General features: G+C 38.6%; 1 protein-coding gene across 1 annotated transcript in view; it reads left to right on the top strand.

Moving 5' to 3' along the window:
* LOC123524275 (axoneme-associated protein mst101(2)-like) overlaps positions 1-23,785 on the top strand; it is a 51,708-nt gene that overhangs the window by 13,423 nt on the left and 14,500 nt on the right. Inside the window, exons 5-9 of the mRNA XM_053549406.1 lie at positions 4,305-4,547; positions 12,533-12,781; positions 13,487-13,648; positions 17,510-22,535; positions 23,521-23,697. Coding sequence (XP_053405381.1) covers positions 4,305-4,547; positions 12,533-12,781; positions 13,487-13,648; positions 17,510-22,535; positions 23,521-23,697 — 5,857 coding nt within the window. The remainder of the gene's footprint in view (positions 1-4,304; positions 4,548-12,532; positions 12,782-13,486; positions 13,649-17,509; positions 22,536-23,520; positions 23,698-23,785) is intronic.

Below are 23,785 nucleotides of genomic sequence, written 5' to 3'. Positions count from 1 at the left end.
GCAACGAAGTTCAAATAAGGCTTTTCAATTATCAAAGTTAGAAAGCTCCATGATTAATTCAAAATGAAAAAGAATATATTTTTACACTGCATGCAAGGTGCAGCTCAGAAATCACTAAGATGTAAGCTTCACAAATGAACATTGCAAATAGTTTGGCAAATTTTCATTGTTCAGAATACCAGTAATCTGAACTATTCTATGCTATTAAGATAAAAGTTACTCAGAAATCAAGTTCTTGCTTCCAAAAAAAAAAAAAAAAAATGTACAAATCCTTCCTGCATGAAGTGTACTTCAGACTTTTACCTAAAAAAAATCAAAGTATAAACACCAAAAGAAAATGAACAAGTCCCTCCTGCGTATATGAAGTTTACTTCAGACTTTAACTTATAAAAAAAAAATAAGTATAAATGCCAAAAAAAATTGTACAAGTCTTTCCCGCGTATATGAAGTGTACTGCACAAATTTCAAAGTATCTGCGGTGTACATGCAGTGTACTATTTTCTTGTACAAGTCCCTCCTGCGTACATGCAGTGTACTCCTTAAACTTTCAGAGTCTGTGCTGCGTACTTGAAGTGTACTAGTGACCTCCTGCGTACATGCTGTGTACTTGTCGAAATAGTATGCGGCATGTACGCGGCATGCGGTGTATGTAAAATGTACTCCTCTGGCGTACTACTGTGTTCGCGGCATATACACAGCAAATACGCAGCATGTACGCCACAGAGGCTTGCTTCTGTAAGGGTTATGGAATTATTGGTTTTTGCACTCTTACGTGTTGACAATCAACCACAGTGTCAAAGACGTAACCGCAGCTCTAATTGGCTGAATACAATCACCTCTAGTGTAATGGATAATTTGATTAGCTTTCACACTTCTCGCGAAAATCTCACAAGTACCTGCAGTAGGTGGAGCTTAAATTATGCTATCAGCGTGTGTGTAATGTGTATTCAGCACTCGGTATCACATTTTACAAATTGTCAACAGTCCAAGTTGCAGTAATTGGCGAGTGCGGATCCTAAAAAATCGGGCATAACAGTTTAGATTTCGTTTTGGCAAGGAGTGTCATGTCCGATGCTTTTGGACTCTGACGATGCTGATCTGGACTGGAGTATTTCGAGTTAAAATTTTTCATAAACATGGCAAACATGTACTGTATGTCTTTTTTATTACTTCAAACATGCATAGAGATGTCTGTAAAACAAAATGTTATAATTATGGTGCAAAAATTATGTATTTTAAGGTACGTGTTAAAGTTCGGCTAGTGAAATTGGTGTCGGGCTTGGAAAATTTTTAATCTGGTATCCCGAACGGGCTATTGGATTCAAATCTGAATTTCGTACACTGTACTTGACGGAATACTGTATTATGTAGAAGCAGGGTATTTTTAACTGAGAGGGGAAGGGACCTAGTGATTGTTTTTTATGCTCCACGAAGTGCGGGAGTATACAGTGGCTACCTAGTCTGTCCATTCTGTCTGTCAGTCCGTACGTCCCTCATTTTTCTTTTCTGGACGATAACTCAAAAAGTATTGAAGATAAGTTGTAACTTTATACAGTGATGGAGCTCATTGAGAGGAAGTGCAATGATGAGAAACCATAACTTTAGGTGGTCCTATTTTTTTTGATTATCTCCCTTTTTATGAAAATCTTGTCTGGGGCATAACTCTTATACTATGTAAGATACTGACTTGATACTTTTAAGTATTGATAGAGGTCAGTAAAAGGGAGTGCAATGACAAGAAACCATAACTCTAGGTATTCCCATTTTTGAATGTAGGGATAACGCATGTTTTTTCGTGTTATAACATCTGCAGAATCCCGGGCGAGGGTACCAACATATCCCGAGGGATTCCGCAGATGTTATAACACGAAATAAATATGCGCTAACGCTTTTCTAGCATAAAACTCGTAAAAACTAATAAATGAATACAATGTCACTCAACGTCATTAAATTTCCATGAAATGCGCGGGAATGTCTGAGTTGTTTTTTACGTTGATGTCATTTCGTTTTGAATTATCCATTTTGGGGCCGAATGACGTTTACGCTTTGCTACGGAACGTGCATATATAAAAAAGTGTTATAACAGCACACAAGCGCGAGAATCTCCGTTAACACACGTTTTCTCTCCTGTTAAAACACCCCCGAAAAGTGACAATAACAGCAGTTTTATGCTAGAATTATCTCTCTTCTTTTGAAAACCTTGTCAGGGACATAACTTGAATATTATATAGGATATTGGTTTCATACTTTACATGTTGATAGATCTATGTCAGTGAAAGGGAGTGCTGTGACGAGGAACTATAACTCTAGGTGATCCCATTTTTGAATTATCTCCCTTTTTTGAATACCTTGTCCTGGGCATAACTTGAATACTACCTTACTACTGTAAGGTATTGACTTCATACTTTACATATTCATAGAGGTCAAGGGAATGCAGTGACGAGGAACTGTCACTCTACTTGCAGGGGTTTTTTCCCCTGAAAAGCTACCACCCATAAAAGGAGGCAATCCCAATGCAAAAAAGTATGTTTTTTCCCCAATGTTGAACTTAAAGTTCCCAAACTATTGTTACTGCCTAGGGTTGTTTTTGCTTTTCAACAATAGTTTTGTTATTTTACTCATTAAATTCAGTAAACAGTTATCAATATACCATCACACACTTTAAAATGATATTAAAAAAAATCAAGTATGTTTTGTTAAGTTTCCATTATTTGCAATTCTAACACGACCATACATGTAGAGCAAAATCTATCTCGGGTTATTCTGCAATAAACCACTCGCGTGCAATGACGTCATCCGATCCAAGTGCGTAGCACGGTCGTAAAAAGTAGTTACTATTTTTTCTAACACTGTTGATACTAGTATGTCGTGTTAGAATCGAAATAACAAGTTCCCAATTGTGATTTATCGTAGAATAACCCTAGTTTTTCATTCTTATGCGAAATGATATATCACTCAGGCCTACAGACTTCGTGATATATTCTTATGCATAAGAACTCAAAACACGGGTTATTCTACGATAAACCACTCTTGGGAACTTATTATTTCTTAATTAAGACAAATTACAGAGGAATTTTCCTGGTGTTGGTGGCATTCCAAAAATGATGAAAAAAAGGCCTGACTTGGCCCCATTTTTTAATTATCTCCTTTTTTTTGACACTCCTTACCAGAAGGGTAACTCAAAAAGAATTGAATGTACCAAGTTATAACTAAATATAATGGAAGTGCAGTGACAAGGAACCATAACTTTAGGTGGTCCCATTTTTATACGCCCGTCTTGGTGGGTGGGCGATAGGGCGTGAGGGAAGTGTCCATAAACTTTGTCGGAAGCATTTCTTCTTCATCATGCATGGAGGGATTTTGATATAACTTGACACAATGGTCACCATTATGAGACGGAGTGTCATGCGCAAGAACCAGGTCCCTAGGTCTGAGGTCAAGGTTACACTTGGAGGTCAAAGGTCAAATTCAAGAATGACTGTCTGGAGCATTTCTTTTTCATGCATGGAGGGAAGTTGATGTTACTTGGCACAAATGTTCACCACTATGAGACGGAATGTCCTGCGCAAGAACCAGGCCCCTAGGTCTAAGGTCAAGGTCACACTTAGAGGCCAAAGGTCAGATACGAGGATGACTTTATCCGGAGCATTTCTTCTTCATGCATGGAGGGATTTTGATGTAACATGGCACAATGTTCACCATCATGAGACAGCGTGTCATACGCAAGAGCCAGGTCCCTAATTTAGAACTACTTCCCTTTGATGTTACTGTAAATAGCTTATATTGTAACTTCTTTATTACTGGTAGTAGGGAAAAATCGAGACTACTTTTCTGTAGTACAACATGCATGTTACATCCAATTATGTGGTGTAGTTTGACCTATCCCTACCTGGTAAGATTTTTGTATCCATGGACCTAATTTTTTTTTTTTTAAGATTAACTTCCCTTTTTATATTGTAACTTCTTTATAATACACCTCTGATAATTCATGTGGGGAAGTTGGCAGTTACTTGCGGAGAACAGGTTTGTACGGGTACAGAATCCAGGAACACTGGTTAGGCTGACTGTCCACCGTTACATGACTGAAATACTGTTGAAAAACGGCGTTAAAACCCAAAACAAACAAACAAAAACGTAGGGAAAAACAAAGACCACTCTTCTGTGGTACAACATAGATATTACTTTCAAATTTAAGGTGTATTTTAAGGTATCTCTACCTGGTTTTTTGTGGACTTAGAAAAACAAAATTGCCAAAAGAATTACTGGCACTTTTGTTTAACTTACTTTGATACATGTTTTAACAGATTGCAGGAAGAACTAAGACTGACGCTGCAGTTAAAATCCTGTTGAAAGAAGTAGCTGGGATACATCAGTTCAATAAAGATATAAAACAGACTGTGGCCTACTCAGCAAAAGATGTCTCCATAGCAGTACAACAACTTAGAAAGATCCAGAAAAAGTCTTCCAACTTTGTGAAGCAGCTTTGGAAGCAGAGGAGATTGACTTACTCATTAATTAGGGACATGAAACGCCTAGCAGCAACAAAAGTAAGCAGTTCTCTCACAACTTAGTCAAATGTATTGTCAAACCTTTTGCTCTAGTTTGTAGAGCTATTTTGTGATATGAAAAATGCAAGGTACAATGCAAAACAAAAACAGTAATACTGGCACAGTCTCCAAGTCCAAAATATTTCAAGGCTACTACATGTTTTGCAAATAAAGGGCTGTTTGATCAGATTTAAAAGATACATTTGTAATTTTTTAAAAAGTCTGAGTCTATATTATTTTTGAAGGCGAAGACATAGTCGTCCAAATGGCTGATCAGTGTATGTGCGTGCATCAGTCCGGATTTTGTTTGTACGGACCATAACCTTGACATGTATGGAGCAATCTTGTTCATACTTGGCATGAATGTTAACCACAGTTAGACGGAGTGCCGTGCACAAATCCCAGGTTCCTGTCTCAAAGATCATGTCAGATCTTGTCCGGCCCATAACTTTGACATACATTGAGGAATCTTGTTTATATTAATTCATTGAGACAGAATGTCATGTGCAAACCCCAGGTTCCTATCTCAAAGGCCAAGGTCGCAGTAAGGGTCAAAGAGCGGGCTTGACATGTTGCTAACTGATGAAGAAATTGATCCATTTAGTATGTTCATTCTATGCTACTGAAACAAAATTGTCACAGTAGTAATTTTCCAAAAACATCACAAAATGTGTGTAATAAGTTGATTTGTTTGAGTAAATGTCTTCATATATAACACAGTGGTTTCACCAAATAAGACTGAAATGACTTTTATGAATATATTTGTTGTCTATTTTTGTTGAAACGTTTAGTCACCCCTGAGAGGGTCATAGTATATCGTTTTTAACAGGGATTTCTAACATTGTAACAATCTAACCTGTGGGTGATCCTTGATATACAAGGAAGATATACGGGTGACTACTAGTACTTAATACATATGTTACTATATATAGTAACAAAAATGAATGTGTTTTAGCAGGTTATTTTTTTCACGCACTGATTTTCACTTATCGGCCCGGGCCGAAAACTCATAATCATAATCGGCCTGGTGAACACATGCGTGTGAAACCAGTGACCACATATAATGTCATCATGGTCTGTGCGCTTTCAACATGGCGGGTGAGCGGACGTTGGGGTCATTAGTAAACAGTTTGTAAAACTTGAATGCTGCAATAAGTGTGTCGGAAAAGGACAATATGATTTTATTGAATTATTACAGAGGGGAACCATTTAATGAGATTCATAGATACATAAATACGAATTTTTTACCGAATACGAATATTTTACCGTCAAGAAAGTATTAACGTCAGGAGTTGTAATTACTCCCCTGTATTGCAACCAAACATACATATTAAAGACACTAAAACACGCCAGAGCCTGGCCAGGAGGTGATAATCGGCCCGGAATTCATAATGTCCCTTGGGCCATTATTCATTTTCCGGGCCGATTATCATCTCCCGACCTGGCTGTGTTGTGTATTAACCTCTAAATATTACCTGCCCACTTAGCTCAATAGGGAGAGCGCTGATCTACGGATTGCTGGGTTGTGAATTTGATCCTCGGGCTGGCTTTATGTTTTCCGTGATGATTTGACAAAAGACATTGTGTCTGAAATCATTCATCTGCCACCTCTGATTCATGTGGGGAAGTTGGCAGCTACTTTTGGAGAACAGGTTTGTACTGGTACAAAATCCAGGAACACTGTTAAGGTTAACTGCCCATAACTGAAATACTGTTGAAAAGCGTCGTTAAACCCAAAAGAAACTAATACATATTAGATTGTAAATTGAATAGTTGTTTCATGTTCTATTTGTATTCTATTATGAATGTTTATTGCACATGTATTTCCTTATAAACATAGCAATATTAACATTATATTGACACATTATTTAGCGTTTAACTAATTGTGATCGTACTTTGACTGTGTATTTAGGGCCGGACAGCTGCCAAGAAAGAATACCACCATGTATTTTATATGCTGTTTTGTTATGATTTATATAAAAGGCACTTCAGAATCAAAATGAAATAACGTAATAACTCACACTGTATCGATTATTAGGCACACAGAATAACTCACTGGAGGTATGCACAATCCTTAAGGGACATGTAACTACTGTTAAAAGTTACACGTTGATATACATTTGCCATGAAATAGTTCTTTCCTATTTCATCTATTTGTATATAAAAAAAACAGATTAGAATCCAATTGATATAGATATCTATAGCAGAACTATGTCTTAATGTATTTCAGCAGGAGGAGTCAGTTATATTCACCCAGGCAATGCCTTCGTGAAATTATTCCACGGGCATGTAACCTCTGTGATGTTTTGATATTTTAAAACTTGCTTCAGCTATATATTAATTCTCAGATAAAAGCACTTTAATTAATAACCTTTTTTTGTGCCCCCCCCCCCCCCCCCCCCCCCCCATGAGTGGTGGGGGCATATAGATTTGGTCTTGTCCGTGCATCTGTGCGTCCTTCCGTCCATCCGTCCGAAGTTCGTGAAGTATTTGATATAAATTGATGAAACATTGCAGGAGTCTTTATCATGATATGAACATGCGCACCTTCACATTTTCACCTTGTGACACGCCTAGCTCAAAAAGTATTTGATATAGATTCATGAAACTTTGCATGAGTCTTAATCATGATATAAACATGCGCACCTCCTACTTTTCATTTGGGTCCGCCCCTATTTTCAGATTTATGGCCCCTGAAATAGTCAAAAATGCACATTTTCACCTTGTGACACGCCTAGCTCAAAAAGTATTTGATATAGATTCATGAAACCTTGCATGAGTCTTAATCATGATATGAACTTGTGCACCTCCTATTTTTCATTTGGGTCCGCCCCCTATTTTTAGAGTTATGGCCCCTGAAATAGTCAAAAATGCACATTTTTACCTTGTGACACGCCTAGCTCAAAAAGTATTTGATATAGATTCATGAAACCTTGCATGAGTCTTTATCATGATATGAACTTGCGCACCTCCTATTTTTCGTCTGGCTCCGCCCCCTATTTTCGATTTAATGCCCTGAAATAAGTCAAAAATGCACATTTTTAACCTTGTGACACGCCTAGCTCCAAAAGTATTGATATAGATTATGAACCTTGCATGATCTTTCTCCATCGATATGACTTGCGAACCTCGTAATTTTTCATAATGGTTGCCCCTATTTTCAGAGTTATGCATGAAATAGTCAAAAATGCACCTATTTTTACCTTGTGACACGCCTAGCTCAAAAAGTATTTGATATAGATTCATGAAACCTTGCTTGGTCTTAATCATGATATGAACATGCGCACCACCTATTTTTCATTGGCTCCGCCCCTATTTTCAGAGTTATGGCCCCTGAAATAGTCAAAAATGCACATTTTCACCTTGTGACATGCCTAGCTCAAAAAGTTTTGATATAGATTCATGAAACTTGCATGAGTCTTAATCATGATATGAACTTGTGCACCTCCTATTTTTCATTTGGGTCCGCCCCCTATTTTTAGAGTTATGGCCCCTGAAATAGTCAAAAATGCACATTTTTACCTTGTGACACGCCTAGCTCAAAAAGTATTTGATATAGATTCATGAAACCTTGCATGAGTCTTTATCATGATATGAACTTGCGCACCTCCTATTTTTCGTCTGGCTCCGCCCCCTATTTTCAGAGTTATGGCCCCTGAAATAGTCAAAAATGCACATTTTTACCTTGTGACACGCCTAGCTCAAAAAGTATTTGATATAGATTCATGAAACCTTGCATGAGTCTTTATCATGATATGAACTTGCGCACCTCGTATTTTTCATATGGGTCTGCCCCTATTTTTAGAGTTATGGCCCATGAAATAGTCAAAAATGCACATTTTTACCTTGTGACACGCCTAGCTCAAAAAGTATTTGATATAGATTCATGAAACCTTGCTTGCGTCTTAATCATGATATGAACTTGCGCACCACCTATTTTTCATCTGGCTCCGCCCCCTATTTTCAGAGTTATGGCCCCTGAAATAGTCAAAAATGCACATTTTCACCTTGTGACATGCCTAGCTCAAAAAGTGTTTGATATAGATTCATGAAATCTTGCATGAGTCTTAATCATGATATGAACTTGATCACCTCCTATTTTTCATCTGGCTCCACCCCCTATTTTCAGAGTTATGGCCCCTGAAATAGTCAAAAATGCACATTTTCACCTTGTGACACGCCTAGCTCAAAAAGTATTTGATATAGATTCATGAAAGTTTGCATGAGTCTTAATCATGATATGAACTTGCACACCTCCTACTTTTCATTTGGGTCCGCCCCCTATTTTCAGAGTTATGGCCCCTGAAATAGTCAAAAATGCACATTTTCACCTTGTGATACGCCTATCTCAAAAAGTATTTGATATAGATTCATGAAACCTTGCATGAGTCTTAATCATGATATGAACTTGTGCACCTCCTATTTTTCATTTGGGTCTGCCCCTATTTTTAGAGTTATGGCCCCTGAAATAGTCAAAAATGTACATTTTCACCTTGTGATGCACCTAGCTCAAAAAGTATTTAAGGCCTCACCAAATTAAAAAGTTGTTCATTGGATCTGCCGCTCGTATATTTTCAGAAACACAAAAAAAATATTTTTTTTTGTTTTTGGCTTGAGCTCGCCCCATTGAAAAAAATCTATCCAACATTTTTTGGTGCGCTACTTTTTACGGACGTAGAAGTGTATAAATGCTTATAATTCCAGTCCCAGATTGTTCTCAAATGGATTTTAATCAAAATAAATACATACTACGCACACATCGTCTATAATAAATCATAACACTTATATTTAATTCCATTAAAGTTATTTCCCCTTTATACAGTTACGCCATTTTCTTCAAATGTTTACCAAATTACAATCTACAAAAATCGATTTATTTCATTGAAAACTGGATGAAGAAAAACATACTAATTTATTTGATAACATCAATCTACATTATTTTGGTAAGGGTAAATACTTACTGATGCATGTCACTTATCTGTTTTCTGTTTTTCCTGTCCAAATGATCAGCATTTGCATACGAAAGTTGGTGGGGTAAGGAATTTACATTATGAGTTGTTTTCAGAACAGTTTCGATTTTCAAATTCCAATCATTTAGTAGACTAATGTTAATGCACGTTAATCTCCATTTCAGACCTTAATTGAGACTTTGTTTCAACATATTTAATATGTTATGAAAGATTAAAGTTAGAAAAAGAGCTGTACATAAGACATCATGCTCGACTTTTCTGAATCAGACCTTCCCAGTAAAAGGGGCATAATAGTCAGAAGCTTTGAAAGTACAGAGCTATTGGTCATTATATGAAACTTAATTAAAAATATTCTATGTTAAAAAGGGGCATAACTCTTAGATTCAGACTTAAAGAGTATTGTTTCACCAGGTGTAGACTTTGACAGTAAATAACTGTTCTAAGTTTCAAACCAGAAGCTTTAATAGATCTAGTAACACTCACATAGATATTTGATGTATCAAAAACTTTGTAAAGTCAGCTAAGAATGCTACATTTTCATAGCAGTAAATATTCAAGTCACATATGTATGTGATAAGTATGGTGTAAGGTTATGCATTGTTGTTTATTACATATTTTCTAACAGCATTTTCAAAAGCATGCAAAATTTGATTAAGGTGTACTGTATGACAATGTTATTACCATTTTTTCAGGAGTTCGCTTTGTTGTGCGTCTGCAGGTCAGATTCTGTCAATCCCTGGGGACTTACTTTTAAATTTTAAAGGGCTATACATTCTATTTTAAGGTTTTTATTAGTCAGTCGAGAGCCAAATGAAGACAAATATATTTCTTCGCTCTTCGCTCGCTCCTGATTTTCTCAACAACCAAAAAAAATATTTAAATTATTTTTTCGCTCGCCGCCTCAATTTTTTCAGAAAAAAATCTGATGAACAACTTATCAATTTGGTGTGGCCTAATATAAATGGTTTGCTTAAGTCTTTATCATGATATAAACTTGCACACCTCTAATTTTTTGGCTGGCTCCACCCGCTTTTTAGCTCACCTGTCACATAGTGACAGGGTGAGCTTTTGTGATTGCCCTTTGTCCGTTGTCAGTCCATCTGTGCGTGCGTGCGTCCATCAACAATTTCTTGTCTGCAAGATAGTGGTTTCATTTATGATTTTATTTTAACCAAACTTGCACACAACTTGTATCACCATAAGATCATGGTTCCTTTCTTGAACTGGCCAGATCCCATTATTGGTTCCAGAGTTATGGCCCCTGAAAGGGACAAAATTAGCTATTTTGACCTTGTCTGCACAATAGCAGCTTTATTTATGATTTGACTTTTTTACCAAACTGGCACACAACTTTTATCAGCATAAGATCTTGGTTCCTTTTGAACTGGCCAGATTCCATTATGGGTTCCAGAGTTATAGCCCCTGAAAAGGCCAGAATTAGCTATTTTGACCTTGTCTGCACAATAGTAGCTTCATTTATGATTTGATTTTAACCAAACCTGCACACAACTTGTATCACCATAAGATCATGGTTCCATTCTTGAACTGGCCAGATTCCATTATGGGTTCCAGAGTGATGGCCCCTGAAAGGGCCAGAAATAGCTACTTTGACCTTGTCTGCACAATAGCAGCTTCATTTATGATTTGAATTTAATCAAACTTGCACAAAACTTGTGTCACCATAAGATCTTGGTTCCTTTCTTGAATCAGCCAGATCCCTTAATGGGTTCCAGAGTTATGGCCCCTGAAAGGGCCAAAATTAGCTATTTTGACCTTGTCTGCACAATAGCAGCTTCATTTATGATTTGATTTTAACCAAAGTTGCACACAACTTGTATCACCACAAGATCTTGCTTCCTTTCTTCAGCTGGCCAGATTCCATCATGGGTTCCAGAGTTATGGCCTCTTAAAGGTCCAAAGTTGGCTATTTTGGCTTTTGCAGCCATATAGAGACTTCATTTAAGGTTTTATTTGATACAAACTTCCAAAATATCTTCAACAACAATAAATCTTGGATTCCATGACAAATCAGATCCAATCGTAGGTTCCAGAGTTATTTTATATCTGATTACCTCCCCTGGTTGTAATCAAAATGGATTTATATCAGTAAATACTTATAGGACTTATTTGAAATTTCATTATTATTATTAGTTGGACTGAGACAATTGGGGTATGAACTGATTTTATGTCAAATTACCTCCCTTTATTTCAAATTAAAATGGGTATATCTCCATTTATATCTAATGAAGATACTGATCTGAAATTTCATTTATGTCAACAGATTTATTTGGCAGATCCTTCTTTTGTTCACTTACAATATTTTTTTTTAATTACTTCCCTTTTACATTACTATAAATAGCTTATTTTTAGTAACTTTTTTATTATTGGCCGTAGGGAAAAACCAAGACCACTTTTCTGTGGTTCAACATGGATGGTACCTCCAATTTTTAGGTGTATTTTGACATATCTTTACCTTGTAAGATTTTTTTTCCTTTTGGTTAAATTTCTTCACTTTGTTGTTCCTGTCCTTTGAACTTAGATATTTTTTCTGAGGACCTTCTTGTCCTCAAGTGCAGTGATAACAGGTTAGCGATATAGGGCCATCGTGGCCCTCTTGTTTAAAGTTATGGCCCCTGAAATAGTAAAAAAATGCACTTTTTCACCTAATTATGTGCCTAGCTCAAAAAGTATATTAGTTGTAAATTCAGGAAACCTTGCTGGAGTCGTTATCGTGATGTGACCTTGCAAACTTGGCATTCTTCTTGAGAATCTTAGCTCTTATTACAGAGTTATGGCCCTTGAAATAGCCAAAATATTGGATTTTTTGTTTGTGATGCTCAAAGCTCAAAACGTATAGGGCCTAGAATAATGAATCCTTTCATAAAATGTTTGTTGAGGCTATACCCCATTAAGTCTGCAAACATTTGAATTATTGCCCCTTATTTGTGACAAATGTACCAGTGGGGGGCACACCCTGTGTCCTACAGACACATTCTAGTTTAAAAAATATTTCAGCAAGCAAACGTTATTGCACCATCTCCAGCTATAGCTCCTGTATTGCTGAAATCACTAACTAAGATACACACAGTGGAAGCACTTTTGGCGAGGAAAATATTCCACAATCGTCAGCTGTTGAAGAAGTTAGAGAATCATGTTTCAAAACAAGCAAGAATGACAAGAATAGTGAACAGAAAACTTTCACACATTGACAGAAAGACAACCAGAAAGTTACAGAAACAAGTGAGACATCTGCAAAGGCTGATGGTATATAATTTGATTGTTTTATATTGGTATACCATCATTTTCTGTAAAATTTCACTTCTGTTAAACAGCAGTCATTTACCTTCACCTGTGTTCCTAAATGTATACAATCATGTACATTTGTATTCTTTACCAGCACTATCCTGTGCTGTTTAAGCAACACACAAATGCTTACTTACACACATCATTCAAAGATCTATAACAGAAAACCTTGTCACCTTGCCTGGATATTGAACATGGTATTTCTCTATTGTCAGTCTTGTTCTGCAGCCCTGAGGTAACAGGGTTGGCAGTGGTTTATAGAGGAACTTTGACGTATTATCTATTCTTATTGTTCAGTCTGTTTGTTGGAAGAAAAATGAACTTCAGGTTATAGTTGTCATCATAGTGTTCTCACGCCGGTCTGCACATCAGCCAAATGTCTGTTGAGTATACAACTCTTGACTTCTTTCTTTGTTTAACTGACAAATGTATCATGTTAGAATAGTATATAAATACATGAATGATACTTGGAGAAGGTGTGAAATGGTTTACAATTGGAAATTGAACTTGAAATTGACTCATTTATGATGGTCAATATCTGCCCATAATTATATCAAATATATAGTTTGGCCAAGCTGTTCTAGTACAAGGTTTCTGTGATAGTATATGAGAAACGTGAAGTGAAACATTTATGAATATTTTATTGAGACAGTAAATATGTTTTAGGTGAAACAGAAAATGTTGCACAAGACCATGGCTCATGGTGTAGTGAAAGCACCAGTATTGTATGCAAGCCAAAGAAACATGGCATGGAAACTAAAAAAGATGGAACGGAGGTCAAGACTGATGAATCGCCTGACAAGAGTCATGTTCAATAAATTAAGGAAGGTATACCAAAACATTATAGCGTTATAGCAGTCTTAATTTATTTTGTATCTTCCTTGTTGATATTGTTTTATATACTCAACACTGCAGTTTTTCACAAAATTTGTCACCTCAATGCAAAAGTGGTTATCAGTCTCTTATTGTCAGTTCATTTAGAACAGAGGTTAGAAAGATATGAGATTTTTCTCAGTAGAAATTTTTGGAAGTAGAAAATGTCCAATTATAAATTCTATAACCCTCCCCACCCATATCCCCCACACAAAATAGTTTCTTGCCCTTTCGTGTCCTGATAATGCAACAATGTATATTACACCTGCTAACACCCATTAATCCCATCCCTCCACACCCAAAAAAATATAAATAAAAAAAAGCCCTTAAGTATTGTCACCACCACCACCTGCTCCCCCCCCCCCCCCCCCACACACACACACACACACACAAACACATACTCACCTCACACCCAAAAAAAAAAATCTTTAACATGGTTCGCACAGGTCCTTGAAAGTCCTTGAATTTGATCCTAAGTCCTTGAAAAGTCCTTGATTTTTTTCTTCCAAAAATCCCCGAAAAAGTACTTGAATTTTGAAAAAAAAGGTAGAAAAGTCCTTAAATTTTGCTAAAAACGGGGGTGCAATCGTATTGTAGGGGAAAAATACAAAAAATAAATAATAAATAAGTCAAAACGAGCGAAAAAACGGTGTAAAATAAAAATACATGCACACCCACGGAGGGAACGCTAGTTGAACACCGTTTCGGTACGGAAGTTAGATACGGAATAGCGATTTTCACAACGTTAAAATATTATGCGCAAGGTCATTGTAGCGTGACTTATCAACAACAACAATGAGTGGCCCAAAAAATAAATGTAGTTTCGCCAATAAATGGCTTACACAGGATGATTATTCATCGTGGTTAAAGGAGTTTAAGTCAGACAAGCATAAGTGTATGTGATAAACTCATTGATGTCGGAACTATGGGAGAAACTGCGTTGAAATCACACGCGAAAACAAGAAGTGAAGTCCCTTGAGGACAAATTGAAAACTAGTCTTGAGAGCTTGAAAGACTTATAAGAAACATGTACTAAGTATGTATACAGGCAAATATAGCTCATAAAAGGTAATCCCATTGAAGATCTCATAAAGGTTAAGATATGCTATTGTAGCTTATGGAAAATAAAACTGTTCTGTAACTTTTCTTCTGTCATAATGCCTTATGAAGAGCCTAAATGGTTTTGTAATTTAAGATTTAAAGCGATTAAAATAGTCCTTGAAAATCCATAAAAAGTCCTTAAAAAGTCCTTGAAAAGTCCTTGAATTTTCTTTGCCAAGTCCTGTATGAACCATGTTTAAATTTTGCTTCTGTCCTCCACTGATATAACCCCTTAAGGCGTAAATTGCCCCGCTTGGCGGAGCCTTGTTTACACATGAAGTCGAGTGAAATGTTTTATTGTTACAAAATTATTCTCCCTTTCAGACTTAACTTCTGACTATTGCAGTTTGAAAATGTGAAAGACTACCCTTTTTCATAAAAAGCTCTGAAACCAATAAAGATATTACATCGTAACTTGATACAAACCTCTAGAGTCATACAAGTTTGCATAACATGTCCCATAACTCTGACTGCCTATTTTATAAAAAAACTTCCTTTTTGGTTGTTCTAAATCTTTGGTATTTTAAAGAGATGACATAGAACAATTGAAGGGATTGTATTGTGACATATGGTACTTAATTTTTATACCCCCTCTTCGAAGAAGTGGTGGTATATTGCTTTTCACCTGTTGGTCATATCGGTAGGTCAGTAGAGTGAATGGTTTCTGCCCAATAACTTGAAAACCACGACCTAGAAAGCTCAAACTAAGTGGCATGATTGGGCTTGTAAAGTAGATACCCTATACTTGTCTGGTCAAGAGGTCAAAGGTCAAGGTCACAGGGGCCTGAACCTTGAAATAGGTTCCTGTACCAATAATTTCAGAACCAAGAACATTCAAATTTGGTAGCATTATTGGGTTATGAAGTGGATGACCCCTATTGATTTTGGAGTCAATAGGTCAAAGTCACAGGGACCTGAAACCTGAAAATGGTTTCCACTCAATAACTTGAGAACCACTTGATCAAAATCAGACTTCAAACTTCATACCATGATTAGGCTTATCAAGTAGATGACCCTTTTTGGTTTTTGGACCAATAGGTCAAAGTTCAAGGGGAAACATTTTCTGATTAGTGACTTGAGAATTACTTGACCAGCACCTTCAAACTTGATAGCATGTTTGGGCTTATGAAGTACATGACTGGTACTGTTATTTGGGTCAGTAAGTCAAAGGTCAAGGTCACAGGTGCCTCAACCTTGAAAATGGTTTCGGCATAGTAACTTGAGAACCACTTGACCTAGAACCTTCAAACTTAATACCTATCATTGTTTTTTTGGGTGAGAAAGTCAAAGGTCAAGGTCATAGGGGCCTGAACCTTGAAAAGTGTTTCCGCTGAATAACTTGAGAACCATTTGACCCATTATCTTCAAACTTGGTAGCATGATTAGGCTTATGAAGTAGATGACCCCAAATGTTTTGGGGGTTAATAGGTCAACAGGGTTCGCACAAGCCTTGAAAAGTGCTTGAAAATGAGCTGCATCTTGAAAAGTGCTTTAAATGAAGGGTAGCCTTGAAAAGTGCTTAAAAAGTGCTTAAATTTGGAAAAAAAGCCTTGAAAATGGCAGATTCATTGGGAATTGTATGATATCCTTGATAATATCTTAATACAAACATGTTCTCTTACAAAAAATCGCGTACTGATGTGCTTGACACTCTCAGTACTTGCGTCTTGCGTAGCTTATTGAGTACGAATTGATATGACTGCATTTAAATTTGGCGCGTCAGTGCGCGTGCATGCGTGGTAGCTTGTACTACATCACCAATGTTAGTGCACACAATATTCTCCATGAAAAACAAGGTCGAATCGAATTGTAAAAAAAGTAAATTTTACCAATTCCTGTTGTGATTTACTGCCAATCGATATTAAAATGGGCAAGTGCCGTTTCAGACTGAGTTGGCTAAAGGATTATAGATGGTGCAGAAAGGAAAATGACGTCCACAAAGCGCATTGCCGAGTTTGTAATAAAACAGTTGAGTCCGTCGTCCGTTGTCAACAATTTGACTGTTGACACTCTAGAGGCCACAATTTTAGCCCAATCTTAATGAAACTTGGTCAGAATGTTACCCTTAATAAAATCTTGGACGAGTTCGATATTGGGTCATCTGGGATCAAAACCTAGGTCACCAGGTCAAATCAATTGTGACCATTTTGACCAGTGTTATGGCCCTTCGTTAATTTCACTATATTGGGTATAGGGAAAGAAATTTTGTGTTCAACTCGACTGAAAAATTGTTGAAAAAGACGTTAAACCCAAACACACACACAGACTCAACTCCTCAGACTCTTTGAAGAAAGTGGTTCAAAGTTGTGTAGGTGAAGAACCTTGACATCGAACTGGGCAATATGTGGGGTCATCAGTGTCCTATGGACACAATTCTAGTTAATTATTTGATATTTGGACTATTATGACAATTTTCATTTGATATTTGGACTAATATGACAATTTTCAATAAAAGTGTATCAGTGGAATCTGTAATACTAGTATTTTGATTTATATGGGAAGTTGGTACATACCACAAAATCATGACCCTTTTGTTTTAATATACTAAACAGTACAGGGTTGAAAGCTAACAATTTGCTGGTAATTTTCATGTTGGTATCATTTCATCTACATATATGTAAAAATCATTTTGCATACTAAGTTGGGATGTAACTATATATATCACAATCACTTTTGTAATGTAAGTAACAATTTACTTTTTCTTTTGTTATGCAGGGACAAGTTAAGATGAAACTTTCTGTAAAAAAAATGGTCAGACATGTTAGGATAATGAAGAAGCAAAAGAAGATATTACTGAAAAGAAAACAAAAGGAATGGATAAAAATGAAAAAGAAACTGTGGCATAATATACTTTATGGCAAGTTAAGACATGGGAATTGGTACAAAATTATGAAAAAATTGAAAAAATGGAGAAATGCAAGATATCATAAGGGCAGGAGAGGACGACTGCGAAGAAAAGGTAGAAAGTGGAAGATGCGCAGAGGAAGGAAAGGCATATGGAGGAGAGGCAAAAAGCGGAAACGTAAGGGCAGGAGAGGACGACTGAGGAGAAAAGGTAGAAAGTGGAAGAGGGGCAGGGGAAGGAAAGGCGTATCGAGGAGAGGCAGAAAGCGGAAACGTAAGGGCAGGAGAGGGCGACTGAGGAGAAAAGGTAGAATGTGGAAGAGGCGCAGGGGAAGGAAAGGCGTATCGAGGAGAGGCAGAAAGCGGAAACGTAAGGGCAGGAGAGGGCGACTGAGGAGAAAAGGTAGAAAGTGGAAGAGGCGGAAAGGAATATCAATGAAAGGCAGAAAGCGGAAACATAAGAGCAGGAAAGGACAACTACGGAGAAAAGGTAGAAAGGGGAAGAGGCGCAGAGGAAGGAAAGGCATATCAAAGGAAGGCAGAAAGCAGAAACATAAGAGCAAGATAGGACGACTGAGGAGAAAAGGCAGAAAGTGGAAGAGGCGCAGAGGAAGGAAAGGCATATCAAAGAAAGGCAGAAAGTGGAAACGTAAGGGCAGGAGAGGACGACTGCAGAGAAAAGGTAGAAAGTGGAAGAGGCACAAAGGAAGGAAAGGGGTATTGAGGAGAGGCAGAAAGCGAAAACGTAAGGGCAGGAGAGGACAATTGAGGAGAAAAGGCAGAAAGCGGATGAGGCGCAGGGGAAGGAAAGGCGTATCGAGGAGAGGCAGAAAGCGGAAACGTAAGGGCAGGAGAGGACGACTGAGGAGAAAAGGTAGAAAGCGGAAGAGGGGCAGGGGAAAGAAAGTCGTATCGAGGAGAGGCAGAAAGCGGAAAGGTAAGGGCAGGAGAGGACGACTGCGGAGAAAAGGCAGAAAGCGGAGGAGGGGCAGGGGAAGGAAAGGCGTATCGAGGAGAGGCAGAAAGCGGAAACATAAGGGCAGGAGAGGACGACTGCGGAGAAAAGGCAGAAAGCGGAAGAGGGGCAGGGGAAGGAAAGGCGTATCGAGGAGAGGCAGAAAGCGGAAACGTAAGGGCAGGAGAGGACGACTGAAGAGAAAAGGCAGAAAGCGGAAGAGGGGCAGGGGAAGGAAAGGCGTATCGAGGAGAGGCAGAAAGCGGAAACGTAAGGGCAGGAGAGGACGACTGCGGAGAAAAGGCAGAAAGCGGAAGAGGGGCAGGGGAAGGAAAGGCTTATCGAGGAGAGGCAGAAAGCGGAAAGGTAAGGGCAGGAGAGGAGGACTGCGGAGAAAAGGCAGAAAGCGGAAGAGGGGCAGGGGAAGGAAAGGCTTATCGAGGAGAGGCAGAAAGCGGAAAGGTAAGGGCAGGAGAGGAGGACTGTGGAGAAAAGGTAGAAAATGGAAGAGACGCAGAAGAAGGAAAGGCGTATTAAAGACAGTCAGAAAGCGGAAACGTAAGCGCAGGAAAGGACAACTACGGAGAAAAGGTAGAAAGGGGAAGAGGCGCAGAGGAAGGAAAGGCTTATCAAAGAAAGGCAGAAAGCTGAAACGTAAGAGCAAGAAAGGACAACTGCGAAGAAAAGGTAGAAAGTGGAAGAGGCACAGGGCAAGGAAAGGCATATCGAGGAGAGGCAGAAAGCAGAAACGTAAGGGCAGGAAAGGACGACTGCCGAGAAAAGGCAGAAAATGGAAGAGGCGCAGAGGGAGGAAAGGTGTATTAAAGACAGGCAGAAAGCGGAAACGTAAGAGCAGGAAAGGACAACTACGGAGAAAAGGTAGAAAGGGGAAGAGGCGCAGAGGAAGGAAAGGCGTATCAAAGAAAGGCAGAAAGCAGAAACGTAAGAGCAAGAAAGGACAAATACGGAGAAAAAGTAGAAAGTGGAAGAGGCGCAGAGGAAGGAAAGGCATATCAAAGAAAGGCAGAAAGCGGAAACATAAGAGCAGGAAAGGACAATTACGGAGAAAAGGTAGAAAGGGGAAGAGGCGCAGAGGAAAGAAAGGCATATCAAAGAAAGGCAGAAAGCAGAAACGTAAGAGCAAGATAGGACGACTGAGGAGAAAAGGCAGAAAGGGGAAGAGGCGCAGAGGAAGGAAAGGCGTATCAAAGAAAGGCAGAAAGTGGAAACGTAAGGGCAGGAGAGGAGGACTGCAGAGGAAAGGTAGAAAATGGAAGAGGCGCAGAGGAAGGAAAGGTGTATTGAGGAAAGGCAGAAAACAGAAACCTAAGGGCAGGAGAGGACAACTATGGAGAAAAGGTAGAAAGTGGAAGATGCCCAGAGGAAAGAAAGGCATATCGAGGAAAGGTAGAAAGTGGAAACAAAGGGGCAGAAAACCCAAATTATCTCGTCTTTATTGGAAAGGTAAAAAGTTGAAGAGGCGTAGAGGAAGGAAAGGCGTATGGAGGAAAGGCAGAAAGCAGAAACGTAAGGGCAAGAAAGAAGAACTGCAGAGAAAAGTTAGAAAGTGGAAGAGGCGCAGAGGAAGGAAAGGCGTATCAAAGAAAGGCAGAAAGTGGAAACAAAGGGGCAGGAAACACAAAATATCTCGACTTTATTGGAAAGGTAGAAAGTGGAAGAGGCGCAAAGAAAGGAAAGGCATATCAATGAAAGGCAGAAAGCAGAAACGTAAGGGGAGGAAAGGAAGACTGCAGAGAAAAGGTAGAAACTGGAAGAGGCGCAAAGGAAGGAAAGGTGTAACAAAGAAAGGCAGAAAGCAGAAACTTAAAGGCAGGGAAGGACAACTTAAGAAAAAAGGTAGAAAGTGGAAGAGGGGCAGAGGAAGGAAAGGCTTATCAAAGAAAGGCAGAAAGCGGAAACGTAAGGTCAGGAAAGGACAACTACAGAGAAAAGTTAGAAAGTGGAAGAGGCACAGAGGAAGGAAAGGCGTATCAAAGAAAGGCAGAAAGCGGAAACAAAGGGGCAGGAAACGCAAAATATCTCTACTTTATTGGAAAGGTAGGAAGTGGAAGAGGCGCGGAGGAAGGAAAGGTATATCAATAAAAGGCAGAAAGCAGAAACGTAAGGGGAGGAAAGGAAGACTGCAGAGAAAAGGTAGAAAATGGAAGAGGCGCAAAGGAAGGAAAGGTGTAACAAAGAAAGGCAGAAAGCAGAAACGTAAAGGCAGGAAAGGACAACTTAAGAAAAAAGGTAGAAAGTGGAAGAGGGGCAGAGGAAGGAAAGGCTTATCAAAGAAAGGCAGAAAGCGGAAACGTAAGGTCAGGAAAGGACAACTACAGAGAAAAGTTAGAAAGTGGAAGAGGCACAGAGGAATTAAAGGCGTATCAAAGAAAGGCAGAAAGCGGAAACAAAGGGGCAGGAAACGCAAAATATCTCGACTTTATTGGAAAGGTAGGAAGTGGAAGAGGCGCGGAGGAAGGAAAGGTATATCAATAAAAGGCAGGAAGCAGAAACGTAAGGGGAGGAAAGGAAGACTGCAGAGAAAAGGTAGAAAATGGAAGAGGCGCAAAGGAAGGAAAGGTGTAACAAAGAAAGGCAGAAAGCAGAAACGTAAAGGCAGGAAAGGACAACTACAGAAAAAAGGTAGAAAGTGGAAGAAGCGCAGAGGAAGGAAAGGCTTATCAAAGAAAGGCAGAAAGCTGAAACGTAAGGGCAGGAAAGGACAACTACAAAGAAAAGTTAGAAAGTGGAAGAGGCGCAGAGGAAGGAAATTCGTATCAAAAGAAGGCAGAAAGCGGAAACAAAGGGGCAGGAAACGCAAAATATCTCGACTTTATAGGAAAGGTAGAAAGTGGAAGGGGCGCGGAGGAAGGAAAGGCATATCAGTGAAAGGCAGAAAGCGGAAACGTAAGGGGAGTAAAGGAAGACTGCAGAAAAAAGGTAGAAAATGGAAGAGGCGCAAAGGAAGGAAAGGTGTAACAAAGAAAGGCAGAAAGCAGAAACGTAAAGGCAGGAAAGGACAACTACAGAAAAAAGGTAGAAAGGGGAAGAGGCGCAGAGGAAGGAAAGGCTTATCAAAGAAAGGCAGAAAGCTGGAACGTAAGGGCAGGAAAGGACAACTACGGAGAAAAGTTAGAAAGTGGAAGAGGCGCAGAGGAAGGAAAGGCGTATCAAAGAAAGGCAGAAAGTGGAAACGTAAGGGTAGGAAACAACAACTACTGAAAAAAGGTAGAAAGTGGAAGAGGAGCAAAGGAAGGAAAGGAGTATGGAAGAAAGGCAGAAAATTGAATTATAAGGGCAGGAAAGGACAACTGTGGAGAAAAGGTAGAAAATGGAAGAGACCCAAAGGGAGAAAAGGGGTATGGAAAAAAGGCAGCAAGCGGAAACGTAGGCATAAAAAGGTCAGAAAAGGAGGAATCAAGAAAAGAGGTGGAAAGTGGAAGAGGCACAGTGGGCCAAAAGGCATATTGAAGAAAGGTATGCAGTTGAAACACAAGGTCAAGAAAAGTAGAAATAGACAACTATGGAGAAAAGGTAGAAAGAAGAAGAGGTACAAGGGGAAAAAAGGAGTATGGAGGAAAGGCAGAAATTGGAAACGCAGGGATAGAAAGGTCAGAAAAGGAGGACTGCAGAGAAGAGGTGGAAAAGGGAAGGGGCGCAAGGGGAAAAAAGGCGTATGGAAGAAAGGCAGTCATTTGAAACGGAAGGTCAGGAAAAACAGAAAAGGACAGGTATGGAGGAGAGGTAGAAAGAAAATGCCCATGGGGAGAAAAGAAGTAGGGATAAAAGGCAGAAAATGGAAACGTAGGGGTAGAAAGAAAAGGGATGTGCGGTCTAGGGAAAATAAAAGATATCTGAGGATAACGGAAAGTGGGCGACAATCTGAGATCACAGATGATAGAAAAAGAAGGAACCTTGCATTATCACATTTCTGGGAAAGAGGTATGTTTACAGTACTAACAAGAAATGAATCATTTTGTTTAAAGTGTTTCTAGCCATTTTATTTCTCAAACCATTTTTAAGCAGTATGCCTCCAGGTGTACATCAAAATGTCACAATTTTTAAAACAGATATCTTCAAACTGCCCGAGTCAGAAATATAAATCATTTTAAATTTATTATATGAAGTACATCTAAATTGCTTTCTATTTTTCATTGAAGTTATTTAAAACAATCAAGACCTTCGAATGGTTTATCATCTGATTTACTACAGTTCAGAGGAATTGAACCACGAGGGCATTAGCCCTAGTGGTTAAATACTGAAGCATCTGAACAATGAACCATGGTAAATTAGAAGATAAATCACAAGAAGGACTTGATTGTTTTCATTCTGACATGCACATTGATATATTTTAATAAATATTATGCTGGACTTCATTTTTGCAAGGAGTAATGCATCAGACGTCATAAATGACATCATAATGCTCTCTTACCGGTCCGCACGTCAACCGTTGTTTATCGCAGAATATACAGAGCTTGATTTTCTTCTTTGTTTAACTGGAAATCAAATTGAGCCATGTTAGAATATTTTTCTATTATTACGTCATAGCGTCAAACGGCATAGCCACGCGCTGGAAAAGAAACCAACGGACAACAGGCAAATATTTAATGAATGCTGTCAAGGATGTACTTTAGAGTCTGTGGTAACATGTTAGAATCAAAATAATATATCTCATTTAGTGACTAGTCTTGCTCATGAATAAAGTCATCGTTTGTTGTTCAGATGCGTATTATTATATCACTTGGGCTTTGTCCTCATGATACAGTTCCTTCACATCTGAACTCCAAACAGTGATTTTATTCAGCGACAAATCACTAAATGAGATATATTATTTCTTAACTGAGATTTTTGGATGTTGTTTACATTTTACATTTGAATATGATGGAACATATATCTTTATGAGTTTGATCTGACATTAAATTTTTAGATGTGACAAACTGCCCACCAAGTTACACAGCCTCAACAAAGGGGCACTACTGTTTCCTGACTTCCACAATGCACCTGCCAGTTTATTCTGCAAAAGATTATTGCAGACGGTACAAGGGAGCACAGGTTGCCATAGACAATGGGGACAAACAGAAAGCTGTCCAGGCTTTCTTGAAGCGTAAGTGAGCTTTCATTCCTTTTTATAGGTGAAAAGAACACCTAGTTTGCTCTGAAAAAACAAGATTTGATTTTTAGCTCACCTGTCA

Source organism: Mercenaria mercenaria, chromosome 1, assembly GCF_021730395.1.
Source record: "Mercenaria mercenaria strain notata chromosome 1, MADL_Memer_1, whole genome shotgun sequence".
NCBI classification, from domain to species: Eukaryota; Metazoa; Mollusca; class Bivalvia; order Venerida; family Veneridae; genus Mercenaria; species Mercenaria mercenaria.
This window is presented reverse-complemented; position numbering and strand designations above follow the sequence as displayed.